Source organism: Nuphar pumila, chromosome 1 (assembly GCF_984573655.1).
Source record: "Nuphar pumila chromosome 1, dmNupPumi1.hap1.1, whole genome shotgun sequence".
NCBI lineage: Eukaryota > Viridiplantae > Streptophyta > Magnoliopsida > Nymphaeales > Nymphaeaceae > Nuphar > Nuphar pumila.
The window spans coordinates 9,140,525-9,162,563 of record NC_143249.1 but is presented as its reverse complement, the minus strand read 5'-3'; the positions used below and the strand labels follow the sequence as shown (position 1 = coordinate 9,162,563).

Genomic DNA, 22,039 nt, shown 5'->3' with positions numbered 1-22,039 from the left:
TAACATAGAAGGGTGCTCCATGCCACCACACCACCCTCGGACCCCTTCAGGAATACCTTGTTAACATAACAAAGAGTTATCCTTGTCAAATTTTTTTCTGTTTTTGACAGGCAACCCCAGGGAATTCGAAGAAGCATGACCCTATCATCTAGCTATCTCATTTGGCTCCTATCACATTGTTATTTATTTAGATTTATGAAATCATTTTCATTAAAAAGAAAAAAGCAAAGAACAGTTTATAGAACCATGGCTGTTAATCGGTCTGAATCTATTAAAACATAAAAGAATAAACGTCAAAATTAAGTAAACCAAATTTTCGATCATAGATGCAACTGGGTAAGGTTTACTCTTTTTCCTTGGAACTCAAACCAGAGACCACTAGTTTATGATAGTGCGACCTAGCCATCAAGCTAACTCATTCGACCCTGGGTAGGGCCTACTTTATTGTCTGGCCTAACACCTTATTGAACTGAAGCATTGAAACACATTCAGCCGACCCTGAATAACTGAAAGTTTCATCACTACATGGTCAAGAAAAGTTAGGTTATAGCTGAAATCATCAAGCACAGGTAAGAGAATCCAATACAGGTCAATGTGAGCTTCAATAGAAAAAAGATATTTTTCCACTCCAAAGCACAGTATGGATACTCATTCCATGTATAAGCATTCAAGTTGGTATTCTTTTCTCATCACACACGCAGAAATCACAGTTAAAAAAATAGGTAGGATGAAGGGTTGGTCACCTACCTCCATATCAAATTTCAAACATTAGGATCATACCGACATGCAAATAAAAAATGATTGTAAGATGCGGATGTGATGTGCAACATTATTTGTCATTTATACAGGCAAAGGATAAGTAACAGCAGATCAGGTTAGAGGTATCGTCATTCAGATGTCATTCATTCATATGATGAACGGCATCCAACCACTGTGGATCTTGCCCTTGGTCTCAGCCGTTAATCTAGAATATGAACGCCCAAAAACACGTGGGGCCATCAGAAACATAAACAAATCCAACAGTGGTGATTGGTTGCCATTCACAGTATCCGAGGGACCCCTGACCTGACCTTCCATACATCTAAATTAGTCTTTGTAACAGAAAATACATGCATAAGAGTTTGCACATTTGCCTGTTTGCCCAAGGATGTATTGAGAGAGAGAGAGAGAATGCTCTGCAAGTAGGCTGCGAGCATCATGAAAACCTGTTCTCAAACCACAACAAAGCAGTCACTATCCTAATTCCTTCATCAATAGCATGGCCGTTTAGAAGATTTTGTTCAAAATTCAAACATCAAAAACATCAAATCTATAAGGGAACAGATATATGCACATATGTTCCCTTAGGAGTGTGCTTGTAGTGTCCCTTGGATTCTTACAAAAACGTCAAAGATACTAGATCTACAATGCACAGTTCTTACCTCTTCCCAGCATCCAATAGTAACAACAGGAACCTGCTAGCCAATACTCCCATGTACTTTGCACCTTGTCACCTGGAAAATGTTAACTTTGGTGCTTCTGCGAGCAAACCATACATAAAAGATATCAACTTACAGGAAAATTAAGTCAACAGCATTTACGGTTAGGAGAAGCAAAACAATAGCTACAAACCTTGCACATTCTGAACATAGTAACGTTTTGCCAGGGGAGTAATTTGTTCCACCACCCTAAATATAGTAACATTCATCACCAACTCTTCGCCACCGTTGATGTGTTCGAAAACACAAGCATCACCCTCCTCCAGATTGTTGGCAAAAACAAAATCAGACCAACCACCCAAAAACCCAGATCTTCCTTCTTTGTAAAGGTAACTCACTTGCCATTCTTTCCCCTCTGGATTCCGAAGCATGAATTTCGCATCCTGCTGAGGCAGATGTGCCTTGACAAATTTCAAAGGAATATGCTGCATGCAGGGCATACGTTAAACAACAAATCATTCTCAATGTTCGAAAGTGGATACTTTTCCAAGAAACTACTAGCATTACCATGTAAAACCCTCTAGAAACAAATGTTGCTTTCATGACAACGACAAAGAATGGATGGACAGACTGGAAGGAGAGTGCAGCTGTTTTTGTTCTGGTTTTTTCTTCATCTGTCACAGGTCTCCTGCTCGAGACAAAAGCTCTTGTGTAAGTTGACCGCTTAATTGTTGCTCCAGATTGACCTGCATCGGTTTGTACAGCAATCATCAGCAAATCATCCTTGACCTCCCAAATCAAAGACAGAATCATCAATTTTCATGTGCAAAAGCAGTGTTTTTTCACACTGAACCAGATAAGCTAAATCAGACAAACCATCTCTATCTAATATTGAACTAACAAAAAGAATTGGTGAACTGGGTAAGCTAGTTTACTATACAAATGAAGCAAGCACAATCATGCGTGCACATGCATATTCTCAAGTGTTTAGTTGCCAATGTCTACCAAAAAGTTATGGATTGATATGGACAACACATTCAGGAGTATTGCTAATATTTTGAATTGTGATATTACCATGATACAATATAGAAACAATTTAAAGGGAAAACATTATGGTATTTTCAAAGTATCACCTATTAAAAATTTAAAAATTATAATACCATCAATTTTTTTAGATTTTATATCTTCTAGGTTTAAACTTTAAATATAATTTTCTTTTCTCTACACTTTGAGAAATTGTCTATCCTTTCATTATACTTCTACAAGAAACCACAATATGTTTTTGCAATTATTTTCTATATTTTTTTTAGACATATTTTGATTTATATGACAGTGAAAAATATCACAGGAAATTGCCTTGACCAAGATACAGCTCAGACATTGTGCAGGCATGAGTGTCACAAATGCACATGAGTAAACACACACACACACACACACACACACACACACACACACACACATATATATATATATATATATATATATATATATATATATATATATATATATATATATATATATATATATAGAGAGAGAGAGAGAGAGAGAGAGAGAGAGAGAGCATGGTTGGAAAACACGGCCAAGTCATCTGGTATCGGCCCCTTGCAACTCACAAAATTAGCATAACTCATTTTATGCTAAATTTACCTGAATTTTTCTATTAACTTGCTTAGCTCGGCCAAGTCACAAGCCAGAGACTACTCACCCGAGTTTGGTAAATCATTTTGTAACACGAAAGAAACTCTTTTTTGTTTCCTACCTTTCCCCAATTTATGACTGGAATTTGTTTGATCACTACTTTACCAATCACAACACAGCGCAATGGAGAGTGGAGACCAAGGTCTTCAGCCATTTTCAGGGCAAGACTGGGGTTACACCTTCTAGAAGGGTTCGGTGTTACTCTGATCTCATCTGGCTGTTCGAAGCCCTATACCCATCACCCTCTTGAGCAAATGCCAAATGTCGATTCTTAGTTCCTTGTGTTCCTAGATGTGGCAAGAGAGAGAGAGAGATGATGATGATGCAGCCATCATCGATAGCCACGTCACTGACTAGGACGCAGTGGGTTCATGCCCTTCTAGTAGCCTCTATAACCAGAAGGGTGTTAGACACAGAAAGGGAAGAATATTCCCGATTCATGGTTTTAATAATCTGACATTTCAATGCCTCTGCTTTCTTAACATTTCAAAGAGTGCTTGTGAAACTTATGTTTCAGTGGTTTTGACCAGAGTTACCGGAAGCTTCTTAGATAGGTGGGAAGCTCGCTTCCCAGAAACTCGCTTCGGAAGCACGATACTCCTCGCTTCCGAAACTTGATGAGAACCTCGATTCCCCCACGCTTCTCGTAGGCTTTCCACACACTTCATTTATTCATCTTATATGTTCTCTTACTCAACTTTTCATGTTTTTTATGTGTTTTCTCTCACTCTTCTCACTCACTTCCATGTGCTTTCTCTAAATTGGTAATCATCATTTTTAGATTTTGTTAAAAATTTAATTCTTACACTAAAAAATCATGAAATTTAATATTAGTCACTTTTATTTTAGTTTTTATTTGTGTTTCATTATTATTCACATTCAATTATTATATTTCTTTTTTTCATTCCTCGCTTCCCGCTTCCTATACATTTTAAAATGCATCGCTTCTCGCTTCCGCTTCCCGTATTGTTTCCCGCGGCTTCCGCTTCCTAGTCTGGCAACCTTGGTTTTGACCATTTGGCAATTCCATTTCAAAGGTCCTTGCGATTAGTAATTGCTAATCAGTGAAAAACTGATTTTCTGAAAAATACAAGCGAATGCTTCAAGATTCTTTGAATATTATAAAAAATGGTTCTGTTTTATCGAGATTGCAGAACACTGTTTTGGTTCTCTGGAATTTCTAAACAGTAGCTATTTAGCATTTAAGAATCTATGGAAATACTAGAATGTCAAAAAGTATATTTTAACTATTTTGAATATTGCCAACTAGGGTATTTCTTTTTTATTATTTTTATCTGGGAACAGGTTGCGATGAATAGACTTACAGTTTGCTGTCCTATACTTAGGTTGATTTTTTTTTTAATATGAAACCATAACTTGTAAATTTTTCTCCATACATTGGGGAAAAGTCGTGACTCATCTGAGTCACTGAGTCAAGTTTGGTCGATCCGAAACCGAGTTCCAAGATTGCCAACCACGATGTGTGTTGTGCGTGAGAGAGAGAGAGTCTCAAACCATCCTAAACACTTATAGAAAACATAACTGCATGGCATTTTTGCTTAATCCAAACCTGTAGATATGTTCATTGCTTATTCACAAAAAATTATGCTTTGGATCAAATCAGTTTAATGGGAAACCGTGATTTTTATTTTATCAAGTTCTTGGTGCATGAGCCATTGATTTTCAATCGCTCTAAAACCTATGTCACATGGGTGCGGGTACGGGTGCGACACGGGTGCGGAGAAATTTCAAAAATTTTGGACAGGGACACGGCTATATATATATATAACAATAATAAAACAATAATAAGGTTGTAAATTTTAAAGCAAAAATAAAAAAGTAATTCTATTGAAGTAACACAAACTTACCAAAATAAATGGACAAAATAGACTCGGTCAAAGTTGACCGAGTCCAAAATGCGGACGGACTCGGCCCCGGTGCATTGACCGAGTCCGACACTTAGTTGACCGTGTCCACCCCGTGTCCGAAGCCGCACCTGTGTCCGCACCCGTGTCGGGGCATGTCAACGCGGGTGCGTCGACCTTTTAGCCAAGTCCGTGTGACGGTCTAAAACATATCTAAACATGAAAAGTACCTGATCAGTACACTATGGAATATACATCTATAACTTTGGATTAAGCAAACAACAGCAATTTTGTACTTTGAAGCCATTTAGGATGGTTAAGATGAGACTGTTAGGGCGTAAGCCCTGTGTGTCGGGACTATATTGTACTCTGGTAAAAACAACTTGCTTTTCAGCATCTTCTTGATTTTCTTTAGACCAAGGCCTAGAAATATAATATACATGGTTTGATTAGTTAAAAACATGTTTTGGATCGTCTAGTCATGATGTGTAAGCAAATATTTTGAGAGCATAAAAAATCAAAACCACACATTGCATTAACTATTTTCAATTAAAAAATAATGTTCTATGTCAAAACAATTTGATCTAAAGAACGATTTCTAATAGACAAACCATGCTGAATACATCTGTGGTCAGATTGAGCAAATAAAACTAGGATTATGAAAAGTGTATTGATGCCTATATGGGTCATGCTTAAAATAGGATACGCATAGAGGTCACACCCAAAATAGGATACCCATCATAACATACCTTAAAAAATTATAATTTGTAGAAAAAGATAAATAAAAACAAAGGAAAATTGTTAAAAAATCACAATGCAAGAAACAATGATACTAGCTACCAAAAAAAACATAATATCACATATCAAAAAATTATAAACCATATAAAACATTGAACATTCATTAATAAAGATAATTTTCTATGAATAGCATGGATATAAGGACAAAGAAAAATGAAAATAATAAAATAATACGAATATTAAACAACTAAACTAAGCTAACACGTTAAAAAAATGTTCCCTTGGAGGTAATGTGAAATCCTATCCCTCTTGGAAAAAACCGCTCCCAAATCACTCTCAAGCTTTGTAAGGTATATGAATATCCTCTTCCAGTACTCCTAAGAGTGAGTATGAACAAACCCTTAAAAACCTAATAGATTAAAAAAAAAAGAATCATACAGTACACCCTCCATCCTGGGTACATTCTAAGATACACCCAATACATGTACAACATACTACCAAAATGGGTTTTAGGTGTGTTTCGTGTTGGATTCCCCTCTAGTTACAGAACATATTATACGATATACTACAATACTTGCAACACTGAACCAAACTCAGATCTGTGATGTTTAGCTAGATCATACGATATGATCAAGAGCAGCCAAGTCTGTGTTATATATATATATATATATATTATTTTATTGTCACCTACTCATGCATTTTCAAGTAGATCTGGCCACACAAATGGGTTTAGCTAGGTTCATTTGGTACAAATCATGTTTTCCATATAGCAATTTGGACGTAACAAGCCTTTTTATAGTTACATTTTAGTGCAGGGTTTTCTCTCTTCATAGTTTAAAATATATTTTAACATTAAATGTATTCATTTGAAGTATGTTCGAAAGCAAATGAATCATGAATAAGCGGTCTGCACGATCAGGTTTACTTAAAAGATGAATGAGCAATGACATATAGATAACAAATATGTGGTGGGTGTGTGCATGTGTGTATATGTGCTTTTTGTGTGTGCGCAAAGGGATGAGGAGTGTGATGGAAGCTTTCATCTGGATAAACGTGGATAGAAGAATCACCTGGTTTCAAGATTTCTAAATAACCACGTTGAGAATTGCAGCTATTCCGTTTCTTATGGTGGCCTGATCCATCATCGACCTTTCTCTTAGAAGCAGGAAGAGAGAGGATCTTTTGCTCACAGCTCGAGCCCTGTTTAGCAGTTTTCCTCTTTGATGAACTGGCAATCCCTTTCTTTTCCTTTTTATATGTGGTTCCAGAAGCACATCGAACAGGTGGCACTTCAGTTGAAGCATTGGCTGGCTCCTCCGATGGAGTTGTGAGTTTCACCACCAAAGAGTTCTGCATGAAATCATGTTGCACATTCTTCTCTTCCACATCAAAATCTAGGGATCTCAGATGAACTGATTGACTTACGTGACTCAATTCATTATCCTGATTTAAATCATCAGAAACCTTCCCCTTCAAAGAGTAATTGCTGCAATATTTTAGCTCAGAGTTCAAGCCCTTTCCCCCTGAACTATGGGAGTGTGAGGTAGTTGACCCTATAGTTTTCCGATCTGATGAAATTATTGTAACTTTGTTTTCCATTTTCTTGGATGCCTCAGAAACACATTTAGCAAATGGTGATACACTAATTATATTAGTCAGAGCTTCTGATTCAGCACTCAGTTCCTCATCTTGAAGGAATAAGCCTGAACCATGCTCTAAATATTTCCCTTTTCCACTAGAGGATAAAGATCTCAGAACAAGTGCTGTTCGTGGGCTTCATATGTCACATGGCCCTCAGTTTGCATGCATCCATGGGTTCCATGTGGTAGCGATATGATTTCAACCAAAGTTTCCTCCGTTTCCCCCTGCGTTAGTCGTTCTCTGCTCCCATTAACCTTTTTGAAGCTCAAAACAGAAAATGCATCTTCTCTCTCCCATCCAGTGTCATCAAATATTTGAACTGAAAATTGTGAAGCACCATCGTACCTGAAAAGTGAAAACTAATCCATCTCTTTGATTTAAAGAGTGCTGTTCTACAAATTCCCACCAGCCATTCTCGAAAGAGAACCTGCCACCAGTTTTCTTCAGTTGGACATTCCAAATGATGCTGCTAGGACCCCACAAGGCAGTTTCACGCTGTTCTCTTACAATGTGTTGTATAAAATTTTGTGGAATTTCCTACAGGTCATGATCAGCATTACTTAAAGTATGGTATTGTTCACTTAAACATGTGACTACAAGTAAAAAATATTCAGTGTACAAGCTTCATAAGAGAACAAACAAACTGCCACAAGGCCAAAAGTGTCGACTTACTAACTTAGTTGAGAAGTTTCCTGTGAGGACCTTGAGAAAGTAAACTCTTCATCCTGGACCATGGATCCAAAATAAGTGATCTTTCCAATTCCTACACTCATCACACATCATCTTCACATTCACAAAAAACTTTCCTGAAGAAACTTTTTAAACATGACCAGAAAGTTAATATGAAAGACAGCTTCATTAGCAAAATATGAAAACTGTGTGAACATACACGTGAAAAAGTTAGGGTTTGGGAAAACCAAATACTGTAGCAGCCTATACACCAACTGCTACAATCTTGTTAGTACATAGTAAAAAATATACCTAGCTAAAAGAGCATTGCAAAAAACTATGGTAACCTAGCACTCACGATCCCAAGGATAATGAATAAAGTTACCAGAAGCTTCTTATACAGGTGGGAAGCATTATTCGCGGAAACTCATTTCGGAAGATACTCCTCGCTTCCGAAACTTAATGGGAATCTTGATTCTCTCACGTTTCTCCTATGCTTCTCATACGCTTCATTCATGTTTTCTACATGCTTCTTATAAGTTCTCACACGCTTCTTTTCATGTTTTCTATGTGTCTCATTGTAAAGAAACAAGAATCTTTCAATCACACTCAATATGCTTACCAAAGATTCGAAATAACACGCACAATAAGTGTCCACGAAAGGGAACACTCAATACCAAACCCACACAAGGGGTATTTCACAAGAGGGCTAAAATAAATATTATTGTATTCATCATTATGCAAGAAACATTATTATACAAGAGAGGGGGAACACCCCTATTTATATACAAGCAAAAGGCAAGAAGGAGAGAGACTCAAAAGAGTCGTTGGACTAACCCCAACAGCTGAAAATAGAGCCATTGGAGCTAGTCCAACGACTCCTTTGACTATTCAACAAAGTGTTGACTAGTCCAACTCTAGTTTTAAATGAACTAGATAAAATAAAAAAACAAAAAAAACAAAAAAAACATATACATCAATAATATATATATAATATATATACACATATATATAAATATATATGTACAATTTAACACTCCCTCTCAGACTTACGGTATGATAACCGAAAGTTTGTCTAAGAAAAAGTGGAATGGGGGGGGGCAACGAGAGGTTTGGTGAAGAAATCTACTATCTGATGCTATGATGTAACATAGGGCAGATTTATGGTCCCATGTACATACTCCTATCGAATATTGTAACAGTCCATTTCGATGTGCAATGAAAAAGTACAATTGCTGACAATCCAGATTGTACTCTTATTGTCACAACACATGTGGGAGGCTCCTGTCACTTGAACTCCCATATCAGCCAACAACCCTTTGAGTCAGACTACCTTCATCGTTATGGTTGCTATGACCCAATATTCAGCCTCAATTGATGAAAGCGAAACCTTCTGCTGCTTCTTGCATCGCCACAAAATAAGAGATTCACCTAAAAAACACAAAAACCAGTGGTTAAGTGTCTGTTATTGGGATCTCTTCCCCAATCAGCATCAATATAAGCAATTAAATCTAAAGAAGATGAAACAGACAAAAAAAGGCCTTGACAAAGAGAGGTTTTAATATATCTAATAATACACAAAACTGCTCCCATGTGAACAAAAGTAGGAGTGTGCTGAAATTGACTAGTTGTGCGTACATCATGTGTTATATCAGGTCTAGTAATTGAAAGATAAGAGAGTGCTCCAATAAGTTGTTTGTATTGAGTAAGATCTTCAAGAAGTTCATCATCAATTTGCATCTTGGTGTTAGCAATCTCAGGGGTATCAACTCTCTTATCATCTATGATTCAATAGCTGGAGACAATGTCAAAAGCAAATTTAGATTGAGATAATAAATATTCTCTAGGAGAGTAAGTAACCTCGATTCCTAAGAAGTATTTCAAGAAGCCTAAATCGATTATATCAAAATAGTTTTTGAGAAGTTTTTTAATATTTTCAACTCCCTATTTGTATCTTCCAGTAATGATCATGTTGTCCACCTAAAGAAGAATAATAATACTTCCATTAGAAATCTTAACAAGCAATGCAGTGTCAGTCAAACAATTTTTAAATCCAATATCAAACATAACTCGACTAAACCGGTCACACCAAGCCTTTGGTACTTGTTTAAGACCATAAAAAGCCTTTTTCAGATGAAGAGCTTTACTCTTAGTAATATTTATACCAGGTGGTGCTTCCATATAAACTTCTTCAACTAGATTTTCATTAAAAAAAATATTTTTGCCATCCATTTGAAATATAGGCCATTTTCAAACATATGCTAAGGCTACTAGAGTTCTAACAGTGGTGTCATATTCTTGAGAATATCCCTTGGCAACTAATCTGACTTTATATCTTTTAAGAGTTTTATTGCTCTTGGTTTTTAATCCTTGAATGATCCAAGTCTTAGCCTTTTCCAAAGCTTCTAACTCTATTGTCATGGCTTCTATCCATTCAAAATATTTTTTAGCTTGAGGATAGGTTAAGGGTTTCACGTATGAATGAATTAATACAAAAAATGCCTTGTATTTTGAAGAAAAAGAGTCATGTGACACAAACTTTATAGGTGGTTTAGAAATCCTAGATGATCTTCGGGTTTGTACTTCAGGTTGTTCAACATATTTCTCTAATGGACATGGCTGATTAAGGACCCTACGCCTAGAATATTGTAAATAGTTTTGTTCATATGGGTTTGCTCTTCAGTAATTATATCATCATGACTATTATCAAGATCACATTCATCAAACCAATATCAATGTCACATTCATAATCACATTTTTCATAACTTGAGATCAAATTAAATAAGAATGAGTAGTCAGCTACTTCCTTAGTCTTTTCATAGTAAAAAAACCTTCCTTTTCTAAAAAGGACACATTTCTTGAAACATATAGTTTTGTACTTTTGGTATCAAAGCATTGATAGCCTTTTTTATTATTTGCATAACCTAAAAAGGCACAGGGAACATCCCGAGGGGAGAGCTTATCATTTTTGTTAGTAAAAACAAAACAGTTGCATACAAAAACTCTCAATCTAGAGTAATCAGGAGCTAGTTTAAAAAAAATTCAACTGTTGTTATATTTTGCAGAAAAGAAGATGGCATTCTATTAATGAGATATGTGGCATTTGGGCTGCTTCAGCCCAAAAATCCTTTGGTACTTGACTTGCTATCAGCAAAGTTCCAGTTGTTTCAATGATGTGCCTATGTTTTCGTTTAGCTAAACCATTTTATTGTAGTATGTGAGGACAAGATTTTTGATGTGTGATGCCATGTAAATTGAAATAATCTTTAAATTATTCTGATAAGTATTCTCCTCCTGAATCAGTGCGAAAAATAGAAATGTCATTTTTAAACTTATTTTTTATTAAGTTGTGAAATATTTGAAAATGAGAAAAGACTTCAGACTTATGCTTAAGAAAATACATTCAAGTATGCCTAGCGAAATCATCAATAAAAATCACATAATATGCATATCCACCCTTTGATATAACTAGTGTTGGCTCGCAGACATCCAAATGTAATAACTCAAGCGGTCTAGAGGAAATAAAAGTTCTTCCATGAAATGATAATCTCTTCATTTTACCAAGGATACAGTTTTTACATTTAAAACTTTCAGAGTTACAAAAAATTTTAGATTTGAAAAATATTGAATTTTGGATAATGAAAGTTGTTTGTGTCATAAATCCAAGCCAATTTTCTGAACATTTTCAAACAATCCTACTAGAGGCCTCCTTCTCTATGACCTTCCCCAATCAGCTTCTCTAACTGGTGACCCTACACCCAACAACTATTAGAAGAGAATGAGACATTACATCCATGGTCAGATATTTGAGAAACTGATAAAAAAATTAAATTAAATTTAGAAATATACCTTACTTTTGGAATAATAAATCTTTTAGATTTTTGTAAAGTATTTTCGAAATTTTTAATTCCTTTTATTTCAAGGAAATGAGGTTGACAACAAACATTATTGAAAACAAAGCAATGAGTATGACAATAAGAAGATTATTTGTTATAATTGTCATAAGTCAAGACATACCAAACCTCAATGTCCTTTTTTAGTCATTGTCCGAACTTTGTTTTGCAAATTGCACACATGTGCAATATCTTTAAGGAAATACATATTCTTAAGGTATTCTCATGCTTTGTTGGCATGCTCAAACTTTGCGAGACTAGATCACTTTTTAATATATATGCTATTGATTAACCAAAACAAAATCTTGGCATGCCCCATTCTCCAGTTTTTTCACTTTTTTTCATAAGTGACTAATGTCTTAGCCTTCTCACCATCTGTAAGAGGCACTTCTTTTTCATTTTCAACCTTTGCGAGGACTAGTTTAGGCTCCGGATCGAAAACATCAACAAATCCCCATAATCCTTTTCCCCATATGTGATGCTTAGTTATTGAAGACCACGTTACAAAGTTTGTATCATTGAGCTTCATAGGTATGATGGTGACTTTCTCATTGTCATCAATTCTTACAAAGAGAGAAAGAGATGAGGTAAGAGAATATATGAGAAAAGAACGAGAACTAAAACGAGTGCACCACCACGAACTAGCACGAATACACCACCACGATCACCCGAACCAACAAGCCACACTTGCACAATTTCACGAAAATTTTGATTTACCAAGAAGATCTTTCTTTCTTCCTTGGGCACAAAAAATGAGACAACAAGCAATCTTCAAGAGACAAGAGCAACCAAGGCCTTGATACCATGTAAAGAAACAAGAATCTTTAAATCACACTCAATATGCTCACCAAAGATTCAAAAGAACACGCACAAGTGTCCAAACAAGGGCACACTCAATACCAAACCCATACAAGGGGTATTTCACAAGAGGGCCAAGATAAATATTATTTTATTCATCACTATGCAAGAAGCATTGTTATACAAGAGAGAGAGAACACACCTATTTATATACAAGCACGAGGCAAGAAGGAGAGGGACTCAAAAGAGTCGTTGGACTAGCTCCAAGGGCTGGAAATAGAGTCGTTGGAGCTAGTCCAACAACTCCTTTGACTAGTCAACAAAGTGTTGACTAGTCCAACTCTAATTCTAAATGAACTAGATAAAATAAAAATAAAATAAAGAAAATAAAAATATATATAATATATATATACACATATATAAATGTATATATATATGTACAATTTAACACTCATCTTGTGCTTCTACTCACCTCCCATGTGCTTTCTCTAAATAGGTGACCATCATTTTTAGGTTTTGACAAAAGTTTAATTCTTATACTAAAAAACCATGAAAATGAAGAAGTTATTTTTATTTTTATTCCCTTCCCATTTGATTCACGTTTTACTTCCCATTCGATTCTAATATCGTTTCCTGTTCAATTTCGATTTTGTTTTCAAATTGATTCCTTGCTTCTGCTTCTTATAAATTTCAAAAGGCCTCGCTTCTCGGTTCCACTTCCTAGTATGGGAACCTTGATAAAAACAATGGCATCGGGAACCAATTTCTACAGTTATTAATTAAATAAACAAATTTTCATCAAAAAATCAAGGTTTGACTTTTTTTATTCAAAAAGCCATTTGCCAACTTAGAAAAAAGGTTGCTAATAAGGGAAATTGGCATATGTTAAGGTCAGAAAGCATCATTTTTAAATAAAAGCATAACAGCCAAAAGTGGAAGATGGATATGGCATAATGTAAGATAAAAAAAGGTTCGATGATTGATATGTAGATCTAGCACTCATGAAGAGTAACTTGGAAATAAATCTGAAAAGAAATTATATCTTTGATATGTTACACAATAGCAATCTAATAATTCATATCCTCAGTTCCTCACTTATCACAATCTACTAGTCTAAAAGAGGAATCATGCATGAAAAGCATTACATCAATCCACAATAAATTGTCAATTTGTCATTTGGCGAAAATGTGTTCCAGGACATGTGGCCAGAAGCAGCTGCTGTCAAGCTTTACATCTCTTCCTTTGACATATCCTCCACTTTCCAATTAGTTGTCCCTAAGACCTTCCTTGCTATCTAGCCATTGGGAAAGTGAAAAGATGCCTTCAACCTCTCAAGGAAGACTTACTGAAATAAAAAGTAATTGTGAGCTAAATGATCTTATTGGAATGCATAGATTAGATTCTTCTTTCCTTCCATGAAAAAAAAAATGACAATAGAACTGTATGTGGAAGTTTTCTCTTACACATTTAGCAGATGAATTATTAGAAAGGCTCTTCAATGAAAGGCTCGAGATATAGAACAACATATATACAAAATGCTTTCTCTGATAAAGTGATCCTAACTTGTTAAAAAAAATCTCAATCAGAGAAGATGTTCCTTTCTGGGCGCTTTCGTGTAATCATCATGATAACCATTATGTTACAAAGGGGGTGATTTGTACAACATGGTCCTCATATGTAGAAATATAACAAAGAGAGCTAATAAATTTTCTGTATGATTAGCTAAAAAGATTTAGAAATTCCATGTCAGTATTCCTATCTGTGCATCAGGATGCTTCCTTTTCTTTTCCAGAGATTGGAGAACGAATGGTTAATATTCATTTAAGGCATACAAATATGACTACATTTCCTTTGACCCTTTGGTCCTAAGCAATGTCTTGTACATGTGTTTTCTTAACTGATGTAATCTTCATTCACACGTCCCACAGTTTAGCTGTGGCATAGTTGCACCATTTTACAAGAAACAGATAGTATAGAAGTTAAACCAGAACTAACAAAAATACATATGAAATATGAATGCACGAATGTCAAGTTCACTTAACCTTCTTTATAGAACTTAAAACAACAAAATAAGTAAAGTCATATAATCAGAATGCTGATGGAAATTATCTTAAAAGGTCTCTTCATACTATTTTAATGATGGCTACAAAGAACCTGCAAGGGTCCGCATTCTCTCAGTAGAATGCATCAGAAGCCCAAAAAGAAAATGATGTAACTTCGAGTTCTATGTAACCAAGATTGTACCTAGGACTAGTTTGAAGGAAACAAACAACAACATACTGAAAGAAAGAGCACAACTACACAGGACGAGTACAATAGCAAGAAATCAGAACATTAATCTTCATCAATTCACATCCAGTTTTTTATCTCCAATACTCCAAAGATAGTTCATATTGGATAGAAACATTTCCCCATTCACTTCATTCCATTCAAAGGTTCCCTCTTCATCCTTCTTTCAGTTCAAAGGGCTTTCTTGCCAGTTAGTTCACTGTCTAATGGACTACGCAACCTTCATTTTGCTCATTCATGATTCGGGCTGGGGAAAGAAAGGAACTACACGTAAATCATCTAACTTGGGAAAAGAAAAGGACACGAAAACAAAAAACCCCAAATTCAAAAAAACTACTCTCGGTAATGAGACGAAGAAAAAGAACAAGAAAACAATCTCTCGCACTCGGCATTCCTCTTTCCGCTCTTAGCTTTACCCTCTTCTGTAACAATTATCACAGTCATCACAGTAATAAAGGAGTCTTCTTTTAATACCGCAGTCTTCATGAGCTTTATCATACAACACAACCAACCAAATCATGCGCTCTCGTCACACAACACATCCATGTGGAAAACAACACCAACTTTGCACAAAATCATTTACAGAACTCAACACAACATCCCAATCCACAAATCACATGCAACAAACACGACCAACATCAACCATCTTATTCCAACTAAAAAAAAACATCGAGCACACAGATCCTGAACACACCAAACAACTACCAGACTTAACTACGAAACCAGTGAAAACTTTCCCATCTGACACATGTCATCAGTAATAAAAACAAAAAAACAAAGTTCTCCCATACTCATCAATCCGTGAGATAATTTCCACTTCCTTTTCTCCAATAGGCTTCCCTGGGTAACATCACGTGATATCCACAAAAACCAACATAGCAAACAGAGCATGCCTTTGGGGATCGCAACAATCTCCAAAATCCCCCCCCCCCCCCCAACCAACAAAGAACACACATAAGGTAACCAGGCTCAAAGGAACGAACAATAAAACTGAAATAAAGCATACCAACATAAACTTAATACAACACCAACAATCTAAAACAAACTAAGGAAAAAAAACAAAAAAAGAAACACCCATCAAGCAAAAAGATGAGATAAACACTCTGGAGACTTAAAACCTTGGGAGTAGAAGAAACCAACCGCCCTGAGAGGCTGAGACCTTCGTTCTCTAGAGAGTTCAGGCTATTTCCTCAAAGCCTCTTCTTCTGCATCTCCCTCTTCTCACACTACCCACCAGGGGGAGAGAGAAAGAGAGACCAACAAACAAAGAGAGAAAAGAGTTGCTGCGCCTCCGATTTTGGGAAAAGCAGAACGAGTGTTGGGTGGGGATAGGGAGGAGAAGTCCAGAAGGGGACTGCTTTGCCCTTCTTTTTTTGGTATTTTTAAAGGGGAAGGGCTAACACCATCGCCATGTAAGCCTGCCCACCTCTCTCTCCCCCCCCCCCCCCCCCCCCCCCATGTGACAGGGTGCTTAGGGCGGTGGGACCCACCGACGAGGCCCTTTGGGGGTGATTACTATATTCCGGTCCCCCGACTCTGCTCTGCGTGCAAAGTTGGATCCACATGACCCCCTCCCTCGCTTTGTCTTCAGCCCCGAGCAGGGTTGGTTGGGTTGGGTTGGGTTGGCTCGGCTCGGCTCGGCTCGGCTCGGGTCGGGTCGGATTGGATTGGATCATGTTCCACCAAACCCCAAAGTCTCATTTTTTGTTTGTTTTTTGACCCCACCCAGGCTTTTGCTGAGCTCACTAGTTAAAGGCACCCACACAATCATCGGGTCGGGTCGGATTGGATCATGTTCTACCAAACCCCAAAGTCTCATTTTTTGTTTGTTTTTTGACCCCACCCAGGCTTTTGCTGAGCTCACTAGTTAAAGGCACCCACACAATCAGCGGGCGTCGAACCTAGGACGAAAGGGTCTGCATCTTCCCTCCAGGCTTGCTGCCACTCAAGCAAACCCTAAGCAGGGCGTACCAACTCTCAAACTCCAAAGTCGTTTGAATGGATTACTCGTTATTGAGATTTTCTCGACAAGGAAAAACTCGCAATAAATAACCACCGAGGTGGTATCCCATGTGGTAAAGGGGGTCCTGTATCATACTGAAGGGCCCAGTATCGAATCTCTCTGCCACATGGGCAGCTGTTGTTCTGGGAGGGGTCCGCCTAACCCCAGCTTGCCTTTCAAAAAAAAAAAAACTCACAATAAATTAAACATTTTTTTCTTGAAAAATGTCAATATTCTTAAATTTAAAACTTATATACAAAATACATGAAAATGCAAGAAAAAGCATTAACAATATAGAAAAAACATAAATATTTGTGTTACCAACATGTAATATAACAATAAAAACATGCTATTTTCAAAATGTGCTATGTTGAAAAAATCAATTTTTTTAGATTATAACTATTTCAAAAAATCTAGCAATAAAAATTGGATATTAAAAAAATTGATATTTCTGACCAAGGTTTAGACTCTAACCTCCATTTTAAGGAAAAAAATGCAACCAATTAGGGAAGTGTGTACCAACGCCGCTCAGGAACAGTTAGTGCAGGTCACCTTGTGTTGGGAGGTTGCAAGTTCTAATCCCAATGGTATATGGTTGTATAACTGGTAGGGGTCTATCTAACTTCAACTTTCTCAGTCGAAAAAAAAAACAAAAAAAATAAGGAAGTGTCCAAATGGAGTGGAAACATGGCAGCTCATGCTCGCAATGGATATGAATCTGAATTGCATCGAATAAATTCCTACAAACCAAAATCTAATGAATGGTAATGTGAACTCAGATTTTTGGGGGCTTTCCTTATTTTTTCAAATCTAACTGCATGAATGTGATCCATATGCTTGATTTTGTGGTTTTCAACCACCGCACCGACCAACGGGGTTTGGTGTGTTTGGTAGGAGCATTTTCTGCAAGTCACCATGTGATGGGACGTTGCAAGTTCGAACCCCACTGGTATCAGTGGTTGAATAACTGCTTAGTTGTATCCCCATCCTTGTCTAAAGGAAATGTAGGAGGCTTTAATCCCAGCTTGATGATAAAAAAAATAAAAAAAAAAGGACTACTGCAAGTGGCACAGTCTTGTTTTACATGGATCAAACAACTAAATGTTAGATATAAGCATAACGATGTGTTTAACATAATTTATTTGCTATGTTAATAAGCTTTAAACATTGGAGGAGAAGGATTCATGTGGAAGACCCAGAATGATTTTCTTTGTTGGTTCATATGGCCAACCCCAATTGTTTTGGGATGAAGGCCTAGTTGTTGTTGTTGTTAATAAGCTTTAAACATCATTAATATGTCATAGGATTCAAATTTTAAGAAGGTGAAAAATGGAGATCTCACAATTGATGAAGATAAGAATAGTAGAGAAATGGCTCGAAACGTCATATTGAAGTCAATTTCAACGCATGAAAATAATAAATAAAGTGATTCAAACAATGTCACAAGGTTAGTTTTTTCTATTAAAATTTTCTATACCAATTAAGATCATTTCAAACGCATGATAATTTTAGGCTCTATGGTATCTAAATTACCATAAATGGTGGCATTTCGATCTTAAAGTTGGGGCTCAGAGCTCATAGTGTCTCTCAGAGTACTCATTTCTTGAATTTAGGATACGTTTGGAAATTGGAATTCTCGGGTGAGAGCTTGCGGTAATGAAAATTCTCATGGGACCAAAGGGGGCTCCGCGTGGTTGGAAGGAGCTGTCAGTGCACGTCTCCTTGTGGTGGACGTTGCTGGTTCAAATCCCAGTGGTACATTGAATAATAATTGGAGGGGATCTGCCTAAACCTCAGCTTGCCTTTCAAAAAAAAAAAATCATGAAGCCCTTCTCAAAAAAAATAAAAACTCATGAAGCCCACACTTGTTTGGTTGAACCATAGTACCAAAATTCCATCAATTAAACAATTAACATATTTAGGCTCTCACGGTGTGACAGTCAATAGCGGCGGTCATTTGTTTTTTGAGAAGTGGGCCAATCACATTTGACAACTTTGCAGCTCAAATTTTTTAGGAACCTTCACTAATGAGTAGGAATGCACATGAGCCGAGTTCGAGCCTTGGGCTGTTCGGACTCGGCTCGGTTCAAAATCACTTTGTCCAAGCAGAGCCGAGCTTGTAAGGAGTTGTCTGAACTCAGCTCGGTTTCAAGCTCGAGCCGCAGAAGAGGGATTTGATCCCCTTACTTCCTTAATATTAACCAAGGGACCTACCATTAAGCCAAATCATGTCTTTTGATTATTATTACTAAAACAATTTTATACGTACTAAAAATTTTGAGTGAAAAAGGCGCAAAAGGCAGGATTTGAATCCAACACGATTTTAATAAAGAATAATGCCCTACCCATTATAGTAACAATGCAATTTTGATTTTTTTTTGCATATATATATATATATATATATATATATATATATATGGGGTTTGCAATGAACCGAGCCTGGCTCGACAGGTCATTCAAGCTCGTCTCGATAGCTCATCTGAGCTTCATACACCGGTTCAAGCTCGGCTCATTTACAAAGCGGATGAACCCAAGCCGAGCTTTAACTGAGCTGAGCCCAAGCCCGAGCCAGCTCGGTTGGGTGTACATCCCTACTAATGAGAGTTCCCTTTTGCTAAGGATTTTTTCTTACATAAATGCAATTTACACAACCTCAGGCCTGGTTTGTTTTATGCAACTTTCATGGAAAAGTGCTGAGCTGACAATCATGATCTAATATTTTTCGATCATGAATGAAACAAACATAATTATGATGAAAAAGTACCATGGTTTTCATGTATAAATCCTTTCATACCTCTTCTCTGTGAAAACTTTCACATGGAAGGTTAAACTGGGAGGATTTGTTTGGGAGGATTTGTTTAGAAATCCATGCACATTCTCATTGCAAGTCTTTCCTATACAAGAGAATGAAACAAACCAGCCCTTAGGGTCTATTCACTTCAAAGGAAAAAAACAGTAATTTTCATGTGAAAATGGCTGGTTTCATTGAAGGTCACATGTGTCCTGCAACCTTTTGGGTTCTTTGTTTCCCACACAAAAAAATGTGAGAACCATGCAAGTTACCCAAAATGAGGAAGTATTTTACCTGCCAGGCATGTTTGCTTTGGTCACAGGTGGGCATGAACAAACAATACTGAGAAGGTAGAAGCTGTGATTTTTCGTCACTGCCAATCTTGTGACCAACTTTCCCAAGATTAAAGGCAAGAATAATCAGAGCCGCCAATTACAATCACAAGTTGTGCTTTTGTCACGTTTCACTAACCTTGAAAAAGTATGTGATCAATCATAGGATCTTAAGAAAATCCAAGTAACACAGGGCATTGCAATCATAGTCTGATTATCTATTGGGTCAATCCAGGCGATGCCCCAAAGTGGACCAATCACACTATTAACCTACTTGGTCCGAGTAATTAATAAGGTAGTTAGTGCACATAGGATACAAAGTATCTTATGTCGATCCTAACCATCCAGCTGATGCATCTGGATGGCTAGCGTCAGTCCACATCCAGGTAAGAATGTGGACTATTGCTATCATTTGGTTGGACTGTTAGGATTGAATGTAGGATGGAACCCATCTTATTTCAAATGATGGGATGTGTAGTAGTTTGCTCTTTCTGATTATATTAGAACTAGCATAGGATTATAGAAGTAAGACCTAAACAAATTAATTATTCATGATACACAGCTTCCATTAACATTATTATTTCTGTTTTTATAAAACATTTCTCTTTGGACATGGTATTCATCTAAATCTTTATTTTCTTTACTTGCCTCTTTTAAATGATTTTTTTTCTTTGATTATCATTCTATGGTACCAAGATCATCAGCTCCCTTAAAGATCAGTAATGTCAATGATAAATAAAAAAAGTCATAAGCTCAAAATTAACCTCAAACTTGACATAAAAGCTCATGAACAAAATCAACTCAAGCTTGGTAGGCTAGGCTCAAGACAACCCCGTTCCCCCGACTAACTTTGCTGATAAAAGGTGCTGAAGGTAACCACAAACTTAGTATCAAAGACAAATCTAAGGCATTGTCTAATGTAACTTACATGGGAAAGTGTTGAGTTGGCAACCTTAATGTAAGCCTTTCCCACCATGAATAAAACAAACATCAATTGGTCACGGTGGAAAAGTGTCATGCTGGCACAAAGGAACCCTAATTTTTCCTATCACCTGCTACTTTTTATATGTAAATTCATTCATACCTTCTCCATTATGAAAGCTTTCACAAGGGCTGAGTTGGCAAGATTTTTAAAAAATCATGCCCATTCTCATGTAAAGCCTTTCCTTTGTATGGGAATGAAACAAACGAGGCCTAAAAGTATGTTTGTGGAACATCTACTTGATTGGATCCAATTGAGTTTTCTAAGATCCGATTAACTTTACGGTTTTCGTCATCTAAATCTGGATCTGAATCCATAACCAAAACACATTTAATTGTAAAAGCATGTCAAATTAGCTAATCACAGTTAGGTTTTGTAATTGTTTTTCTCATGCAACCCACATCTGGCTCAGAACCCAACCAAACCACATCTGGTCATGTAGGTTTTGGTAATGCCTACATCTGAAGATGACCCATGTGCATCCATATCCTTATGAAAGCAGATCTTGAATTTGAGGCCAAAGCTGGGTGTAATCCAAGCAGGCAAGGGAGACCTAAGGTTTTACACCAATGAACTGAGAGCAAGGCATGTTCCAGTGTTTGCGGCAAACTCTTATGAAGTGTTCACCCCTTTTTAATTGAGGAGTGGCAAGCATGGGCCCCTTTTTTAATAGGGGGCAGTCACTACGTGGCGCCCCTTGAGTGGGGCCGAACACTCGGACATGAACACTTGATCTGCTCCGCACAAAACATACACACACACATCTAACAAAAATATTGAATTTCACTCCTGAAACTACCCTGTTATTTTAATCAGAAAACTAGTCCTACTTAGACCGTGACATCATCATGACAAGCCAATAATATAAAACTAGAAACTGACATAATATATATTAATACAAGTTTAAGGTGTTTCTTGGTGCT

General features: G+C 36.8%; 1 protein-coding gene across 7 annotated transcripts; it reads right to left on the bottom strand.

Moving 5' to 3' along the window:
• Nucleotides 1-1,234: 1,234 nt before the first annotated feature.
• On the bottom strand, nt 1,235-16,438 carry LOC149847902 (uncharacterized). Of its 7 annotated transcripts, XM_090008032.1 has the most exons (8): nt 16,150-16,328; nt 9,363-9,460; nt 8,033-8,085; nt 7,788-7,897; nt 6,790-7,705; nt 1,986-2,164; nt 1,612-1,903; nt 1,235-1,518 (listed from the first exon to the last, which is right to left on the bottom strand). In XM_090008032.1, the coding sequence occupies exons 5-8, from the start codon at nt 7,316-7,318 to the stop codon at nt 1,490-1,492; spliced, it is 1,029 nt and encodes a 342-aa protein (XP_089864158.1). In that variant the 5' UTR covers nt 7,319-7,705; nt 7,788-7,897; nt 8,033-8,085; nt 9,363-9,460; nt 16,150-16,328; the 3' UTR covers nt 1,235-1,489. The 7 variants fall into 7 exon arrangements, 6 of the variants coding, with proteins under 6 accessions (XP_089864158.1, XP_089863901.1, XP_089864118.1 ...); XM_090007775.1 differs by lacking the exon at nt 9,363-9,460 and having other exon boundaries at nt 6,790-7,897; nt 16,128-16,438; XM_090007992.1 differs by lacking the exon at nt 9,363-9,460 and having other exon boundaries at nt 6,790-7,897; nt 8,037-8,085; nt 16,128-16,328.
• Nucleotides 16,439-22,039: the final 5,601 nt, after the last annotated feature.

Coding starts and splice junctions, on each gene's coding strand:
- LOC149847902 (XM_090007775.1), bottom strand. CDS start 7,318: ATGGAAAACAAAGTTACAATAATTTCATCAGATCGGAAAACTATAGGG. Junction 2,165..6,789: donor TTTAGAAATCTTGAAACCAG/GTGATTCTTCTA, acceptor AAACCGATGCAG/GTCAATCTGGAGCAACAATT. Junction 1,904..1,985: donor TTTCTAGAGGGTTTTACATG/GTAATGCTAGTA, acceptor CCCTGCATGCAG/CATATTCCTTTGAAATTTGT.